Source organism: Protobothrops mucrosquamatus, unplaced genomic scaffold (assembly GCF_001527695.2).
Source record: "Protobothrops mucrosquamatus isolate PMUCROS unplaced genomic scaffold, P.Mucros_1.0 scaffold_225, whole genome shotgun sequence".
Taxonomy (NCBI): Eukaryota; Metazoa; Chordata; class Lepidosauria; order Squamata; family Viperidae; genus Protobothrops; species Protobothrops mucrosquamatus.
In genome coordinates, this window is record NW_015386301.1 from 304982 (window position 1) to 322178 (window position 17197).

General features: G+C 39.2%; 1 protein-coding gene across 1 annotated transcript in view; it reads left to right on the forward strand.

The window, feature by feature from the left end:
* The window catches only part of KDM4C (lysine demethylase 4C), a 165925-nt gene extending 157138 nt beyond the window's left edge, over positions 1–8787 (forward strand). Inside the window, exons 20-22 of the mRNA XM_015828501.1 lie at positions 453–572; positions 5478–5570; positions 7718–8787. Of these exons, the coding sequence (XP_015683987.1) occupies positions 453–572; positions 5478–5570; positions 7718–7894 (390 nt within the window). The 3' untranslated portion in view covers positions 7895–8787. The remainder of the gene's footprint in view (positions 1–452; positions 573–5477; positions 5571–7717) is intronic.
* The last annotated feature ends 8410 nt before the right edge of the window (positions 8788–17197 follow it).

The window sequence follows — 17197 nt, forward strand, 5'->3', positions numbered from 1 at the left end:
GATGGATGGATGGATGGATGGATGGATGGATGGATGGATGGATGGATGATAAATAATAAATAGGGAGTATAAATATTTCACAAACTGAAACAATGCTACCTTCTCTTGTAGATTCTGAGCAAGTACATTTTGTTAGCTTTAAGAAGAAATCTTCTCTGTTGCCATAGTCCCTTCCCTTGTGTTCTATGGTGCATGACAAGTCTTTCTATGACAATATCTATGCATTTGATTACATTTTCACACATAATCACATAATATGTGTGTGCTCTTTAGACTTTTCATATATGCTGTTTGGAGCAGACATTTTTTTCAGAGAGGAAGAGAAGAGTGTAAGACCATGATAAAAACAAGAATCTCTTCTCATTTCTGTATTTCTCATTTCTCATTTCCTGTGTTTTTCACCAGTTATCCTTTAAGTTATTGATTGAACATGTTTTTTTCTTTTCAAATAGAGTAGAGACTGCCTGAAGCTTGGCCCACCTGCAGAGGGAGAGGTTGTTCAAGTGAAATGGTCAGATGGAAAACTTTATGGTGCAAAATATCTTGGAACCAATGTAGCATATATGTACAATGTAAGTTTCATTTATTATTCCAAGATACTCATATGTTTAGGATTATTTAATAGTAGCAACTATTTTTGTTAATCTTGTTTTTGTAGCTCTGAAGAAAGGAGCTAGAACCAATTACTGAGCAGCAGATTGAACTAGATTGCTTCTGTGAAATAGTATGCTGTACTATGATGTTATTCCAAACTTGCAATTCTGTATATTCCTGTCCAATGGCAAGAATTTTCTAGCTTCATTTCTGTTTAAAGTAGCACAGTTCCTTGCTTAGAGTGGTAGGAAAGGTAGTCTTCATGTGAAAATATTTATCAATAAGTCATAGAAATTTAGTCTAATATATAATATTCAGATATTCAGCCCAAAACTCTAAAGCAGATTCAGAGGAGTTTTGTCTAACTCCTGTCCATTTCTGTTAAATTTTCATCACTTTGTCCGTGTGTTAGTGTTATGGAATTCAGCTATAAAGTCAACACACTGTGTATAATATACACTGCTGCTAGTATAATTATAGTTTTATATTTATGTAATAACAATCTTATTACTGCCAGTATTTTAGTGTTAAATATTGAAGAAAGGCTTATATAAACATCTATGCAACCCCTATAAGTAATTTTTCAAAACATGTAGATTCTAGATATCATAGGATTAAAAAGAATATATTTAACAAACTTTAGTGCCATGACTTTCAGAAATGTAGAGAGTTAAATTCTGTAGGAAAAAATACAAGCCCAAACGTTAGCTCATTATCATTTTCTAATATGATCTTTTGGCATGTGTGAGCTTATGACAGTGACTAAATTTCTGTATACTAATCAAATACTTTGCAGAAATTCCAATTAAACCACTAATTAATTATGTTCTAATACAACAAAAACAAATAGAGCTAAATAGCAAATGTAACTGATACAATATTGTGTTAGTGGTTTTATGTTATTATGTGTGTAAATCTCTTGAGGCTGATATCAATTAATATGGACAGTGATTGACAAACTTGGTGGTTTATAGTTGCAAATAAATCCTAATTCAGATTTGGACTCATTGGGAATATATTAACATTCTCTATATTAAACCCAGCTGAATAACTGTTGCTTGTTATTAGAACTCAAGAATTGGGAGTTATTTTCCAATTTATTTTCAAGTAGCAGCAGTGGCACATGTATGACTGAAACCTTAATGGAAAGGTTGAAAATGTATACCAAGATGACTTCTTCCAGATTAGTAGTTGCTTCTGATTCGTCCATTATGGCTAATGTTAAGTTTTCAGAACTGAGTTGTTTACTAATAACTTCTAATAACTCTGAAATAACTCCAAAAAATTACAGGCCCATCTAATAATTTTCTGTGAAATCAGAGAGAATATAATGAATTACATTGTAATTTACCAGAGACCCACTTTGGTTAACCTACAAGGCTAGAAAGTTGGAGACTCTTACAGCTGGGTGGCCTTGGGCCAGACACTTTCTCTCAGCCCTGGAAAGAAGGCAATGGCAAACCACTTCTGAATTTTTTGTGTAGAAAAGTGCATTGACTAGTCAAAATGGTCACCAGAAGTCTAGTGTATACAGCCTACAAAATTGAGCTTCAGCTGAGGAGAACTAGGTTCAAAACTGACTTGATTGCCAAGCTTACTTTATGACAATCACTTTTTCTCAGCTTGCTGCATTTCCTCAGGTTGATGTGTGGATGGAAGATCCCTATGTGTACTGTGTTGCATATAAGATGGGACAAAATGCAACACTAAATAATAAAAAAAAAATAAGTTGGCTGCTAACATTACATGGAGGTTAGGAGCAGAGCTAGTCAATACAATTTTAATAATTCTTCTCATATATGCTTTAGGTAAATTTGAATAGGATTTAACATTTTCCTGTATAATTTTTTTGTATCTGAATTTTTTTATAAATATAATTAACTTAATAGGATCTTTGAACTTTTTAAAAAAATGAATTTGGCTAAGAATACAAAATAATTGTAGAGGTACAAATTACCACATCTGTTTATTAAAAAATGGTATCAAATAATTTGGAACTTTTGGAAGGTACAGCTAATGCAGCAGCAGCAGCAGCCGCCGCCAAGCAATTTAGCATTCCCTACACCTAGCTACATTCCCTTTTTCATTTTCTGCTAAAGAGGTTCATACTGGATTAGATCTAAACCTAGGCATGATAAAGCTTTTCATCTTCTCAACAGACTATTTTAAAGATGTTCCATCAGATTCTGTTAACTGGAATTTCCTTTAGTGTCACTCATACCTTCTTCCTTTTGACATAAGTCTTCCATAACCTTGAAAACAGAAAGATTAATGCTTATCACTTGGAAAATTGGAGGAAAATGCACCAAGCTGTTTTAATATGCTGCATAACTGTTTGTGTGCTTTGCCATTTGTGATGGAAAACTTCCATGTGCAAAGTACAGCCAGCTAAGATATGTTTTCTTATGCAGACAACTGCTAGCCCCACTACTCAGGATTTAAAGATGTTATGCTAAGAAAATTCTCTACTACCAGTCACTGCTTCTGCATTTAGGTCAAATGTCTTTTTGGAATAGAGATCCAAGCCCTTGGGTCAGATGTTATGTGGTGAAGAGAAACTCTCTTTTTACATGTTTTCTGCCCACTCTACTAGGGAGGTCTGACAGACTAGACATCTCCTTGTGTGTTTTGTTCTTAGCCCAACCTCTAGTTATCCACTAATTGACTCAACATTGTATATTATTCTTGCTGTAAACCTGAATAGACATGCCAACTTGGACATATTCATTAATTCTGGCTAGAAATAAACCATACTCAAGGCACTTGGAAAGTATCCCAGAATTACATTCTTTCTTAGAATCACAAGAGACCCTTACTCTAGGCTTGAGAGCTTTCACAAAATGGAGGAGCTGAGATTCTGATCCTTTTAATAAACTTAAAGAGAAGTCCTATAGTGACAGTCTTATCTTTGATAAAACACTTCACTAAAACTTCCCCTTTTAACAGCTGTTTGTTTCAGAGATGTTCCCAGTTTTTGGCTTTGACAATCTAAACTCGGGAAATCCTTCCCTCCCAACTTTTATAAATGTATGTGCTTTAATTCATAAACTAAAAAAGCACAAACAAGCAGGACAGAGGCTAAGTAAATTTTCCATTCAAATGTTTTATAAAGTCATTGTTCATATGTTGTCTAGCATCTTTATCTCATTTTGGGGGCTCAATAATTATATGGTTGGTCTACTCTAGTCAAGGCTACCTTCCTTACTCTTTACATCTACCTACTGGTGATACTGAACCCAAACTAGCAGATGATTACAGCAGTTTCATGTAGATCAGTGGTGGCGAACCTATGGCACACGTGCCAGAGGCGGCACTCAGAGCCTTCTCTGTGGGCACGCGTGCCATGCCCCAGAGATGGCAACCGTCCCTCTTAAACCAGCCACCCGCTAACTTGCCAAGGTCCCATGTGGCCGGATGCATCCCAGCACGGCTGGTTTCCCACCCCCCATCCCATTCCTCCTGGCCTCACATGCTCTTCTTTTCCCGGGCACGACCCACTGCATCACCTCCTCAGCTGTTGGCCGTCCGTCCAACTCAGCTGCTTCTCTGAACTGCTGGCGGCAAACTGCAGAGCCCCAGAGTTCGCTGGTCGAGGGGCTGGCAGGCTGTGGCTGCTGACGGACGCTGTCGGCCCCCATGCGCTCGCTGGTCTCTGTGTGCGGGGTCGATGGTGTCAGGTAGCAGCCGCCCTGGCCCCTGCCTCACCTTGCCCTGTGACAATGGCACCCCCATCCTGCCTCACCTTGCCTCGCCTCATCCCGCAGGATGAGCCTCCTGCCTACCGCCCCACCTGCCAGAGACCCCCTGGATCTCCCCCAACCCTGCCTGGCCCCCACAGGTGTCTCTCCCCACGAGCAACATAGAGGTGACCATGCCTACCTTGGCCACACCCACCCAGTCTGTCATGACCCCCACACCCACCCAGTGGGCCACGCCCACCTGGCACCCAGCGATAAATAAGTGGATTTTGGGTTGCAGTTTGGGCACTCGATCTCTAAAAGGTTTGCCATCACTGATGTAGATGCTAAAAGAAAGTAGTACCTGAGGCATCCCTCGAATGAGAAGCCATGAATGCTACCTTTCCTCATCTGTCAACACCGACAGGAACTGACCACTGAAGAAGGAGATGAGCCACTGCATCAAAGTGTTTCCTACCCACAGTTGGTCCAGAAGGATACCATGGTTGTCAGTAACAAAAGCTGTTGAGAGGTCAAGAGCACGAGGATGGATGCACCACCTCCATCCTGACTCTGCTACAGGTTACAATCCAGCATAATCAGTGTTGTCTCTCTACTATTTCCCTGGCCTGAAACTAAACCCGATCCAGATAATCCATTTTGTCCAAGATTTTCAGCAACTAGCGTCCAACCACATTCTCAACAACTTTCTCCACAAAGGAGAAGTTGGAGATAAAATGATAACTGTCCAGTATACAGGGGTCCAGTGTTGGCCTCTTCAAAAGGGGGCTGTAGGAGATAGTAAAAAGAGAAATTTTCCTTCCTTTTATATTGCTTTCAACTCTTGTTATTGTGGCATTTGTGTTGCCCAAAAAAGTGAAAAGATGTGACCAGATAAATTATGGAGATAATTAAATAAATCTTTTAGATGGGGCTTACAAAATCATTCAGCATTTGGGCACAATTTAGAAATAATAAAATATGTCATCACTTTTTCTTAACTGCTTATCGCACTTTTTAAAAAGCCTTTAATTTTAATGTCTTGACATTTCCTTTCCTTTATAGCATTTATAGTATTTTTTTTACATGATTGTTTCATCATGGGGATATTACCGTACATACAAACAGGTGAAATATTTAGTTAGCTATACTGCCACATGAAAATAACAGTTAATAATTATTTGATTAATTCATTTATTTTATCAGGTAGAATTTGAAGATGGCTCCCAGATAGCAACAAAAAGAGAAGAGCTTTACACTCTTGACGAAGAGTTACCCAAAAGAGTGAGAGCCCGTTTTGTAAGTATTAGCAAAGAAAGTGTTAGAGCTACAAATCTGGACCAAATTTCACAAAACAAATCTTTGACATACATTATAATGTTAAGAAATGTTTATAAAGATTCAGTACTTATATATCATTGCCCAGTGCTTTTTTTGTAAAAAAAAAAAAAAAAAAAGGTGCCGGAACTCACATATGTCATACAACCCGCCTTGCCTACCCTACAAGGTTCCATCCAAAAAAGGTGCCGGAACTCCGTTCTGGGCGTTCTATGAGAAAAAAGCACTGTCATTGCCTAAATTAGTTAGAGTGTTAGAGATCAAAATGAACATCAGTTTATAAATATATGTTCCCACATTGAGGCAAGCAGGAAGAAAATAATCCAAAATAATGTGATGGTGGAAATTATTATTGCTTATTTATACTATAAAATTATGTGCCTCAAGATTCCTGAGGTCTTGTATATAGTTTAGTTTCCCTTGACCATGCAAGAGCATCTTACTGATATTTACTGTACTTAGAAATATATACAAGCAAACAATAATAAAAGGAAGTTGGCACTTCTGTATCACAAACTCGCCATACAATACTTCTCATTAAAGCTAACCCCAATTTATATAATTGCAGCTGAACTCTCAGTTATAAACTGTCTTTTCTTACCTACACCTGTTGTAAAACAATAGTCCAACCGTCTCCAACTTTCTGGTTCTCCTCCAATACATTGAGCTAGGGCTAAGGGTAGGCATACTGGCTTGATTGCTTTTCTCAACAATGCATTTTACCAACAACATACTTGTTGCCAAGTTGTTTCTGTATCAATTTTATGAATTTGGCATGAAAATGTGTGTAAGTCTGTATTTGTATAAAGTAGAAGGTACATGAATATGCAGGTTTTACAATCATTTTTCTGTAACATGGTGCGGATGGATTGATCGAATTTGTAGATTGCTTATATTTGTCAAAACCACTTCTCATCCATTTCTAGAGCTGAATTGTATTCCACCTCTGCTGCAAAGCAATGTTTTGGGGAAGGTTACAGCAGGCAAAGTATTCTTTTAGGAACAAAATATGGTGACATTTTTGTGCAAGCACATATCTAGTAGATTTTTAGGCAAATCCATACCTTACATAGATATTCATAAGAATAAAAGTAGATAATTTCCTATATAGCAACAATATTTTCAAAGCAACAGAAGACTCTGATAAAGCTTTTTATTCATGTGTACAGTGGAATCGTGAGAGCAGATTCCCAGAAAGAAAGATATCAAATAGGAATTACATTAATTGGTGATATTTCTAATCTACGTGCTTCAACAACTAAGAAACTAATATATTTCCAATATAGGAAAGATAACATTTGAACAGAGAAATAAATTATTTAGAGGAAGGAAGGAAGGAAGGAAGGAAGGAAAGAAGGAAGGAAGGAAGGAAGGAAGGAAGGAAGGAAGGAAGGAAGGAAGGTGTATGTTGTGTATATGTGTGAGTGTAAAAAGAATCCAAGAACTGTTCATCAGAAGACCTTAGGATAAGATACAGTTAGCACTTCATATTCCATATTTGTTCTAGATAAAAATACCTTCGGCATATAAAACTCTGCAATATCTGACCTAGACTGTGTCATATGATGACTGACTCCGTAGAACAGCGGTTCTCAACCTATGGGTCGCGACCCCATTTGGGGTCGATCGACCATTCCACGGGGGTCACCAAGCAAGGCTGTCCGCCATTTTTCCCCCTTTTCCGGCGGGTGCCTTACCTCCCTTGAGCTGGGCCAGCTGGTGGTTGGCCTGCTCCGTCTCTGCTGCTTGCCAGCTACGCCTTGGCCGGCGCAGGGGGCGGAACCACGCATGCGCGGCGCTCCCGGGAAAGTGCTCGACTTACGGCCGGTTGAGTAATCCTCGACTTACGACCGGTTTAGTCCTCGACTTACGACCGGTTTAGTCCTCGACTTACGACCGGTTGGGGGTCGCGGCATTAAAAAGGTTGAGAACCACTGCCGTAGAATATCTCTAACATTGGGGTGAAGATAAGAGTGTGGCCATTAAATATGAAAGGTTTTACCCTTTAAGAGGTATATAGGATTTATATTTTATACGAAGGCAGGGGGGGAAAAACTGTCAGGAGGGGCTTTCTAAAGGTGAAGTATAGTCTCAATCTCTGTTTTTAGTCTACAGCTTCTGATATGAGGTTTGAAGATACGTTCTATGGTGCCGATATTATCCAAGGACAAAAGAAAAGGCAGCGGGTATTGAGCTCCAGATTTAAGAATGAGTACGTGGATGACCCCGGCTACCGCAGTTTCCTGAAAGCCTCATTCCAAAAGAAGTGCCAGAAAGGACTATAAAAAAAAAGAGGAAAGGATTCAAGTTCACTTTCTCTTGGGGTATGAAGAGCATGAACTTACCTCCTGCTGGGCAAAGAAAAACAAATGTAAAATGTCTGAAGATATGTTCTCTTATTCAGGTGTCTACCTAGTGATTAAATGCATTAAATAAATGTATATTGAGAAGTTTTCTCCAAAGTATTTGGAATCCTTTGAAATGTTTTGATCTAGGGCTCCAGTGTGGGTTTACGTTATTAAACATTTGAATCGATTTGCGTTGATCAACATCAGCTTTGGAAAAGGAGCCCTGTTGACTAGCAGGAGTAAGAGCTGCAGTCAGTAAGTGCTTTGCCTCAATTCCTTGATACTTAAAAATTGCCTATCTAGATAGGAATCTTCATCCCCAAATGATTTGTACAACTTCCATCAGTTTTAGCTTCCTACAGCATTCGCTAAAACAAATGCAAGTATAAAGAGCATTACGATCTGTAAGTGCTGTGCTATCATCACTTTGCACAGGGCTTTTCACACTATTTATGCCTTTACTACTTATGGTACTACTACTTACGGTACTACTAGTAGTACTCTTTGGCTAGGTTTCAGTTAACATGGGATTTGGGAGGTGGTATTAATAAAAGACAGGTGTTTTTAATGAAGGATATCTTTAGGAATGGAATGGGCATGTATATTTAAAGGGGGATATTTTTGGCATCTATTTTTAAACTTTTTTTCAAGATATTCTTGGGGAAAGAGACAGCAATTTGTACAATAAATGCCTCATTGTGTTTATAAAATTACAGTTTACATATCTTTGCTTAGCAGGCCAGTTTTGAATTAATGTAATATAGAAAAATAATTTTGTCTTCCCTTTATAAATAATAGTCTGCAAATGTAATAGTGTTTGAAATAAATAAATAAATAAATGATCTCTTTGCTTATTAGAGTTGCAATATGTGTTCTATAACTTCTAGAGAGCAATCAAAACATTGCTGGTTTTATATCTTTCCAAATACCTTATATAATTACTAGACAGCCTAGTTACCCTTACAAATTTAGCTCCCTGTAGGAGTAAACAATCAGAACAGACAGAAATAATTTTATCAGCAAAATTCAACATGACAAGATTCCAAGAGTTCACCATCCCAAATGGCTCTGCCAAGATACCATTTTGCTAACGTTGCATTAGCAGAAAAGAACAGTTTCTTGTCATTATTATTATGCAATAAGTTTTAAAATTGTTTTAACCAGTTTTTCAGTCCTAATTCTTTCCATATATATTCTGTAACCGTCTTCTTATATGTGGACCAAAGAAGCCACGTTCCTCCTAATTAGAGAGAATTTAGCAGTTACTGAAATAACTATACGAATCACTTTCACATTATTTAGATTAACCAATTCAAATGAATTATTAAGTACAGTAAATTGAAAATTCTCCAGGATGTTCAAGGATACTGAATTCTGGCGGCATCTCTAAGTGAACTCTGTAAATCAGATTAAACTTTGTTATGTAGACAGGAATGCCAGGTGGAGGTAGGGGTGAGGGAGTCAAAAGAGTAGACAGTCATGACCACCTGATGAAAGCCCTTCCCCTTTTGTATATGTGTCAACATCACATGGATTTACAAAGCATGGGACTTCAACTATGTAATTATGACCATTGCCTTGATATATATATATATTGTCTGTCCAGCAGATTCTGCAGAGGTAAATTCAGCAATCAAACCAATCAAGTCAGATGGATTCAGAAATGCTTAGGGAGAAAAAGATCTTCAAAGCCTTATGAAAGGCAAGCAGGGGATGTAATTATCCAGATATACTACTCCATAGGGCAGGTGCAGCACAGAGAAAACATGTTTCCAAAATGACATGAGAGCTTATTGCTTAAGTGATGGGCCCATGGCCTGCTAATCCTGTTGGATTTGATTGGATGGGAAGAGAAAATGGAATAAAGGCAACCCTACAAAGAACAAGGCCTTGTGCCATCAAGGGCTTTCAAGGCAATATCCAGCATATTCAGATGAATTGCATCTGAAAGCACACTGACAATCAATAGAACTTGAAAAGTAGGAGTTACATGGGCATATAACATGTGTCCATAGAGGTAGTCCTTGACTTATAACCTTTTGTTTAGTGACTGAAACTACAACAGCACTGAAAAAGGGGACTTATGTCCTTTTTTCAAACTTACAACTGTTGCAGCATCCTCATTGTCACGTGATCAAAATTTAGATGCTTGGCAATTGGCATGTATTTATGACGGTTGTGATGTCCTGGGGTCATATGATCACCTTTTGCAACCTTCTCACAAGCAAAGTCAATGGGAAACTTAACAACCATGTTACTAACTTAACAACTGCAGTGGTTCACTTACTGTGTCAAGAAAGGTTGTAAAATGGGACAAAACTCACTTAAAAACTGTCTTGCTTAGCAACAGAAATGTTGGGGTCAATTGTGATCGTAGGTTGAGGACTATATAACTGTGCTGCTGCATTATGGATCTGCTGTAGCTTCCAAGTGATCTTCAAGGGCAGTCTATGTAAAATCTGTAGTAAGCCAGATGAAAGGTGCCAAAGTATGGTTGACTCTAGGGAATCTAGGAATGGGAACAGTTGGCACATATGACAGATGTGCACAAAGACCCTACAAGCCACAGCTGCCATCTGCTCTTCAAGAAGGTATCATGGGTTTAGGAAGACCACCCAAATGTGTATCAGGTCTATCTGGGGGAATATTACCCATTCAGGAATAAAATCATCAAGAGGTCTCAATGTCCTCAGTTACTCAGTCTTGATAGGCAATCTTCAAGACAACCAAAATCTTTGTTTTTAGCCCACTTAATATGGTACTGTAAATGTAAATATTACATAAAGTACTGCCAGTAAAGATTCAGTATATGCATTTCATGCAAAATATTCTAGCTGTAAGATATGGCAAGTCTAGTTAGGGATATCTACTACTAGAATTGATACGACAGAATCAGTTTGCCCTAGTGCAGTGATGGTGAACCTTTTAGAGACCGATTGCCCAAAAACCAGCCCGTCCCCCGTCCCGTCCCCGCTCTGCCCCCCGCTCCACCCCTCACTCCACCCACCTGCAGGGCTACTCACCATAAATCACCCATGCAGCCTTGCAGTGCCATGGCGGGAACGCTATCCGCCCGCACCCTGCAGCATCATCTGCACATAATGGGGTGCGAGGGCGGAATCTTGCCCTTGCCCATCTGCCATGTGCTTGACTGCGCTGCTTCCCGTGGGCCATGCCTGGGAGACCTCTCCAGGCAGGCTGCTGGTGAGGGGGTTGCGGGAGGAGGTGGGGCTGGGGCAACGGTGCGTGTGTCCACAGAGAGGGCTCCGAGTGCCGCCTTTGGCATGCGTGCCAAGCCCTAGTGGCTTGTAGGCGCCAGGCTAGAAGCCAGGAACTGTGAGTTCTAGTCCTGCCTTTAGCACGAAAACCAGATAGGTGACTTTGGGCCAGTCACTCATTTTCAGCCCAACTCATTTCATTGTTTTTGGGGAAAATAGGAAGAGGAAGGAGTATTAGGAATGTTAGCTGCCCTGAGTAATTTATAAAAATAGTAAAATTGGGCTATAAATAAGTAAATTTATTGCTTTATTTATTGATAAATTTTATTGCAATGCAGATTGCTGGACTAATCTGAATATCCATTACAAATAAACACATACATACATACACACACACACACACACACACACAGAGAGAGAGAGAGAGAGAGAGAGAGAGAGAGCATTACTTCAGCTGCGTATGTGCAACTATGTCATTTAGCAGAATCCTAATTTTCCAAGAACGACCAATGCATTCCATTCATGAGAAACTTTTAAGTTTCCTTAAAATATTGTGCTTTTCTTGGCCTACAACATTCTCTGTTTTTGAAAAATATGGGCAGTGATTCTGCTCTGATTTTTAATTTTCTCTGCTTTTACATAATTTCAAGCATGAAATATAGCAAATTACCTTTAGGAGTTTCATCTGTGACTCGGGAGTATTATTTTACAATAATTAATTTTGTATACTGATACCTACATTTCCCCTAGACACATCCCATGCATAGACTTAACAGGCTTTATTTTTTAAGGCTTGATTCTAAAAGTCTTGCTCAGCTATCCTGCAGGCGAGGGCCTTAATATAATATGACACTGATGGCTCTGGACAATTGAATATAATAGGAAATGTAGTGTACACAATGCATTTTAGCTAATGAGACATTTCCTGAGGCAGTTGCTTCAGAGACTGCTAATGGCACCAAGGAATAGAAGGAGGCAGGAAATCTGATAGGCTGCACGGCTGCCTCTGTTCTAGCTTGATCCCCATTAAGATGATGAAAGAAAAGAAAGTATTGAATATGTAGGCTAGTTGTCTATTTGTCTTGCTTATACAGTTTAACACATCCACACATGATGTTATGAATTATTCCATGATCCCTATACCTTAAAAAATGAGAATAGCTTTTTTTCTCCCCCATTTGTCAACAGTGATATAATTTACTGAGGTTTCAATATGCAAGCAGGGCTTTAAATTGGTCTGAGGTCTCGGCCTCTTTCTGCAGGAGCTATCACATCCATAATTGCTAAATATTGGCAGCAAGTTATCCACTTTTTAAGCATGCAAAAGTGTAATGTGAACACCAGAGATTCCAGGAATGTTCCATTTTTGCCTCTTGGTGGGCTTCTGCTTCTCCAGAAAGACCTGGCCTTGAATCTGGAGTCCTCCTGGACTCCTGGCCAAAGGCCAAGTAGAGACTATGGCAGATCTTTTGAATAGCTTTGACTGGAGAGCTATTTGCAGTCTGCACAGGAAGCAGATGCACCGAAGATGGTTGCTTATGCCTTTGTCATTAGATCACTGTAATTCGTTCCACAGGGGGCTGCCCTTGAAGACCAGCCAGAATCTTCAAGTGTTCCTGAAATCATATTCTTAATGAGGAGTTGCAGTACTTCCACATCACACCACTGCTGTACAGCACTGGTTACCACAGCAGCACAATTCTGAATGCAATTCAAAGCGCTAGTGCTGGTTGATACATGTAAAGCCTATGTGACTCAAGGCCTGGATATATCAAGAGTCTTTCCTCAAAAGCTTCGGACCATCTGAGGAAAACAATTAATCAAGGGATGCCTGCTAACTGGCCCCTCCTAACACAAGGTATGGCGAGAGGAAGCCAAATGGCAGGTGTATTCTTTGGAATAGTTTGCCCCTTGAAGCAAAGACGGTTCCCACCCTTATCACCTTCTGGAAGTAAATGAAAACTTGGCTTCTCCTAGGAATCATTTGGAAATTAATTATAGCCGGTTGCTGTTATTTCAGAGAATTGTTTGGAGAATTCAATTATCAAGTTTATTCATTTTATTTATTTTTTGACTGTGTTTACACTGTAGTTTCCAGCATAACATAAACAAGCAAAAACAAAACAAAACCCAACTATATTCTGAAATTAGCTGTCAGCCTCGTGTGATGGTCCAGACAAGAAGGACATGCAGAATTGCCTGCTCTAACTTGCATTTATATTAAAAAGATAATTATCAGAAACTTGCAAGTCTGGAAGTACATCTCTTCCCACCCCACCCCTGCCTTTATGTCCTAAGAAACTAGGAGGGGGGGGGGGACATCTTTTGAGACATTTGCCATACTGCATTCCTTCTGTAGGCTCAGCTACCACTTGTCTGACCATTGTCTAGTCTGTGGCTCTTCCACCTGTCTCCCAAGGTCATTTCCACATACAATTGCACTAGTTTACCCCATCAGCTGACAGAAAAGACAAACCACCAGTTGCTTTATCGCACGATAGAATAAAGCCATATATATATAGTTATGCAGATTTGTCCTCTGGAGTACTAGAAACAGAACCAAGAGAGAAAGGAGATACGGTAGTTACATTCTAGGCCTTTATGTCCCGCCAGAGTGGAAAATTGGCAGTGCTCTTCACAGCCTTGAAATTACCTGTTGACACCTTGGTTCTGTTTGGCCTGGGAACGGATGGCTCCTGCCTTGGCTCCTTTGTTTTTTTATATTCCCTTTATACAGCCATCCATTAAATGTAGCCTTGGCTAACAAAGGGCTTCGTTCTGTGTTTGAAGGCTTGTTTGATCTAAATCCAGGCTACATTTTTCCACACCCACATGAAATGCAATTTTCTTTATCCAGTCACAATCATGAAAAGTGCATTTATTCAATCAATTAGCATCTATTATACTTTATTACACAGATCCCCTGATCTTCTCTTTTGTCTTCTTGGCTTGCAGATCTTTCTTTCCCAACATCACATTACATAATCCCCCTGGGTTGGAACTGCCAACAGATATTATTCAGAGTCCACTCCTGTCACAAAGTACTGATGATTACATTTGCATCTTGTTTTCCACAATGTGTTCAGGCAGCATCCATGATTCTTCCTTCTATAGTCCTTTTATACTCCAACCAAATTGAATAGCTTAAATTAAAGGATAATGGGAGACACACACACATACCCCGCCAAGCTTTATGACTGAGAGATGCTTGAATCCGAGTCCTCTCACTCCTTGAGCATTAAGAGTTCCAAGCCAATAAACCATAGTATTCTTCCCATTAGCAATGAAGAAATAATTTCAGGAGAATTTCAGAAAGTTTCAGAATTGAGTGATCACTTTAAGACACGATAAAAACACACCAGAGTGAACTAAACACTCGAGCTAATTTCTTACAAGCCACTCTCTTTCTTTTTAATTGCATTTGATTTTAGTAAAGTGGAATTGCATGAACAGCTGGAGGAAGTCCATGTCTATAACAAATATTTCTCCAGCAATACATCTAAGAGTTAATTGATTACAGGGATCCATATCAAAATGAGATTGGCAGATTAAGAGCAAAGAAAACATCACATTAATCTATCTTGATTTAGCTTGCTTTTGCCTTCTTCCCAGTTTATACAATGCCAAATCTGAGATAGTCAGGAAAGTGGATAACAACAAAAGGTAGGTATTTCTTACTTTTGAATGCAGCTCGGTGGGACCTCTTTGCATCCCTCCCTGAAAAGATACTTATATATATATAAATGAAATTCTGAAGAACCATTTTCAGTCTCTTCTGTTATCTGTTAGTGAAAGATATCACTGTGATATGATTAGGAGAGCTATTTTCTGTAATGCATTGTAAAGCTCTTTTCTTTGGCCACAAAGAAAATGTCTATTTATAATACTGTGTGACAGCAACTACAACAGACCTCCTCCTGCTGTTGATAAATCTTCGGCCTCTCTTGCCCTGCTTTAAAAGACATCTTGCATCTCAGCTTGTTAGAAACAAAACTTCTTTATGTAGAAGGAAATGGGGTGGTGATGTGGGAAAACAGAAAAAGTTGGGAGAGATTATGTTTCATCCTTCATATGACTTTACTACAACAGCTCTGATATCCTCCTTTTCTGAAGAATTAGCTCACCATAAAAAAATAACTGTTTTATGCACCAGGGTATTCCATTAAAGGGGTCGAAAATGAAAACACTAGTATTTGCAATTGGCTTGATTTAAATGTAGCTTGACTTTCCATCTTTCCTCTCAAATGACAGAAGAGGAGTGAGATTCACTTCCTGGGAAAGACCTCACCTGCAGATAGCTTATATTTACTTCATACCTGGGAATCACAGGACTACTGGATCAAATTTTTGAACTCTGAACAAAGAGCAACAGTTTGCAACATAAGATTGAAATTTAAGAGGTAGTTCTAAGTACAATAAAACAAGCACCAAGACAGGGTTCTCTAATCCATCTTCACCTCATGATATCCGTTGTTTTTTCGTTGCAATAGAGAAAGGCCTATAAGAGACATGATGTTGTGTGCAGCATGCAACTCTCCAAAATCCTATCTCAGTCTCCAACTTCCCATGCTGATCTTGAAAGCAAATTGTTCTGTCCCAGCCTCTGTGAATACTACTCAACCGCTTACTCACGAGGAAAAACCCCTTTGCCTTGAACAAGGTAGGACTTGGTAAGATAAACCCCTTTTATTTTGACACAGCTTTTATGGAACAAAACTCTATCTAGTCCTTTAGCTGTTGAAATGAACAAGATCAGTCTCTGAGTACTCAGCTGGAATGCTCAAGGTTTAAGTCACTCAAACACACAGAAATCTGACAAACCTGGTTAAATATCCAGGAATCCTGAGGCAAGAAATCCAACGACAGAATCACAAAGCCATAGCATGAACGGTTACGTTCAAGTGAATGTCAATAGAAGTTATAACTTTGCACAACTCTGCTCAAAAGAGACCAGGTGGAAACTGATAGAATGGAACCAGGATGCAGAATCTTTACATACTGTATGTTACTCTATATTATTCATGCACATAAGAAGCAATTTCCCTGCAGTGAGCAGAATGCTCTAAAACAGAGATCCCCAACCTTTTGGGCACCAGGGACCGGTTCTGTGGAGAGAGGTTTTTCCACGGACCTGAGAGTGTGTGGTTTTGTGTGCTGTCTGCATATTTGTATGGACTTTTGCTTGTTTGTATGGACCGGTTGCTGGCATGCAGCGGACTGTTACCAGTCCACAGACAGGGGGTTGGGGACCCCTGTTCTAAAGAGATCTCCCACATTTGCTGAAAATGAAATAGACCTTCTCTATGTAATGATGTCTCATTCTGTCATCTCCTGCAACTCGTTCTCATCTCCAGAAAAGGAAGGTTATGATCAGTTCTGCAAGCTTTCAACAGAGGCCTTCCAGTTGTGTCACACTGAAACATCTATGGCGAAACACCTCTTGAGAACTGTCTCATATCTAGAGCATCCCAGATGGGAAACTTGCCAAAATCTGATAGACTGGTTAAAGTAGGCTTGGGAATGATGGGAAAGAAATGATGATTAAAAAGGGTCTCTCCTTTTTAAGGAGGGAGTGAGGTAAAGATGAATGGGTAAGTGTTGACAATGCCTGAAGGATTAAGAAAGAACAGCAAAAGGAAAATACTTAAAAGAAGAAAAAAAAGCTTTTCTCTTGTAAATATGAAGTAATGCTAATTAAAATAATAGTTACGCCCAAGTCTATCCTAGAGAAAATGGCAAACTTTTTTCACTTACTGGAGAGTGAAATTAACATTTGGGATAAGTGATTGTTCTCAGAGTCACGTACACACTTTGAATGGTATTTTCAAATCCTAAATCACAGAAAGCTTCCTCTATAGAGTGGGTCTCCAGGTTGCAGTAAACCGTGATTTGGGGGTCTTGGATAGTTTATTTACTTTTCTCCTATTTTTCAACTTCTTCATCACTTTCTTTTATAGCTTTCCCAAAGGCCCGCTTATGATATATTTGTAAAAAGATATTCTTAACTCTATTCTACTCGAAG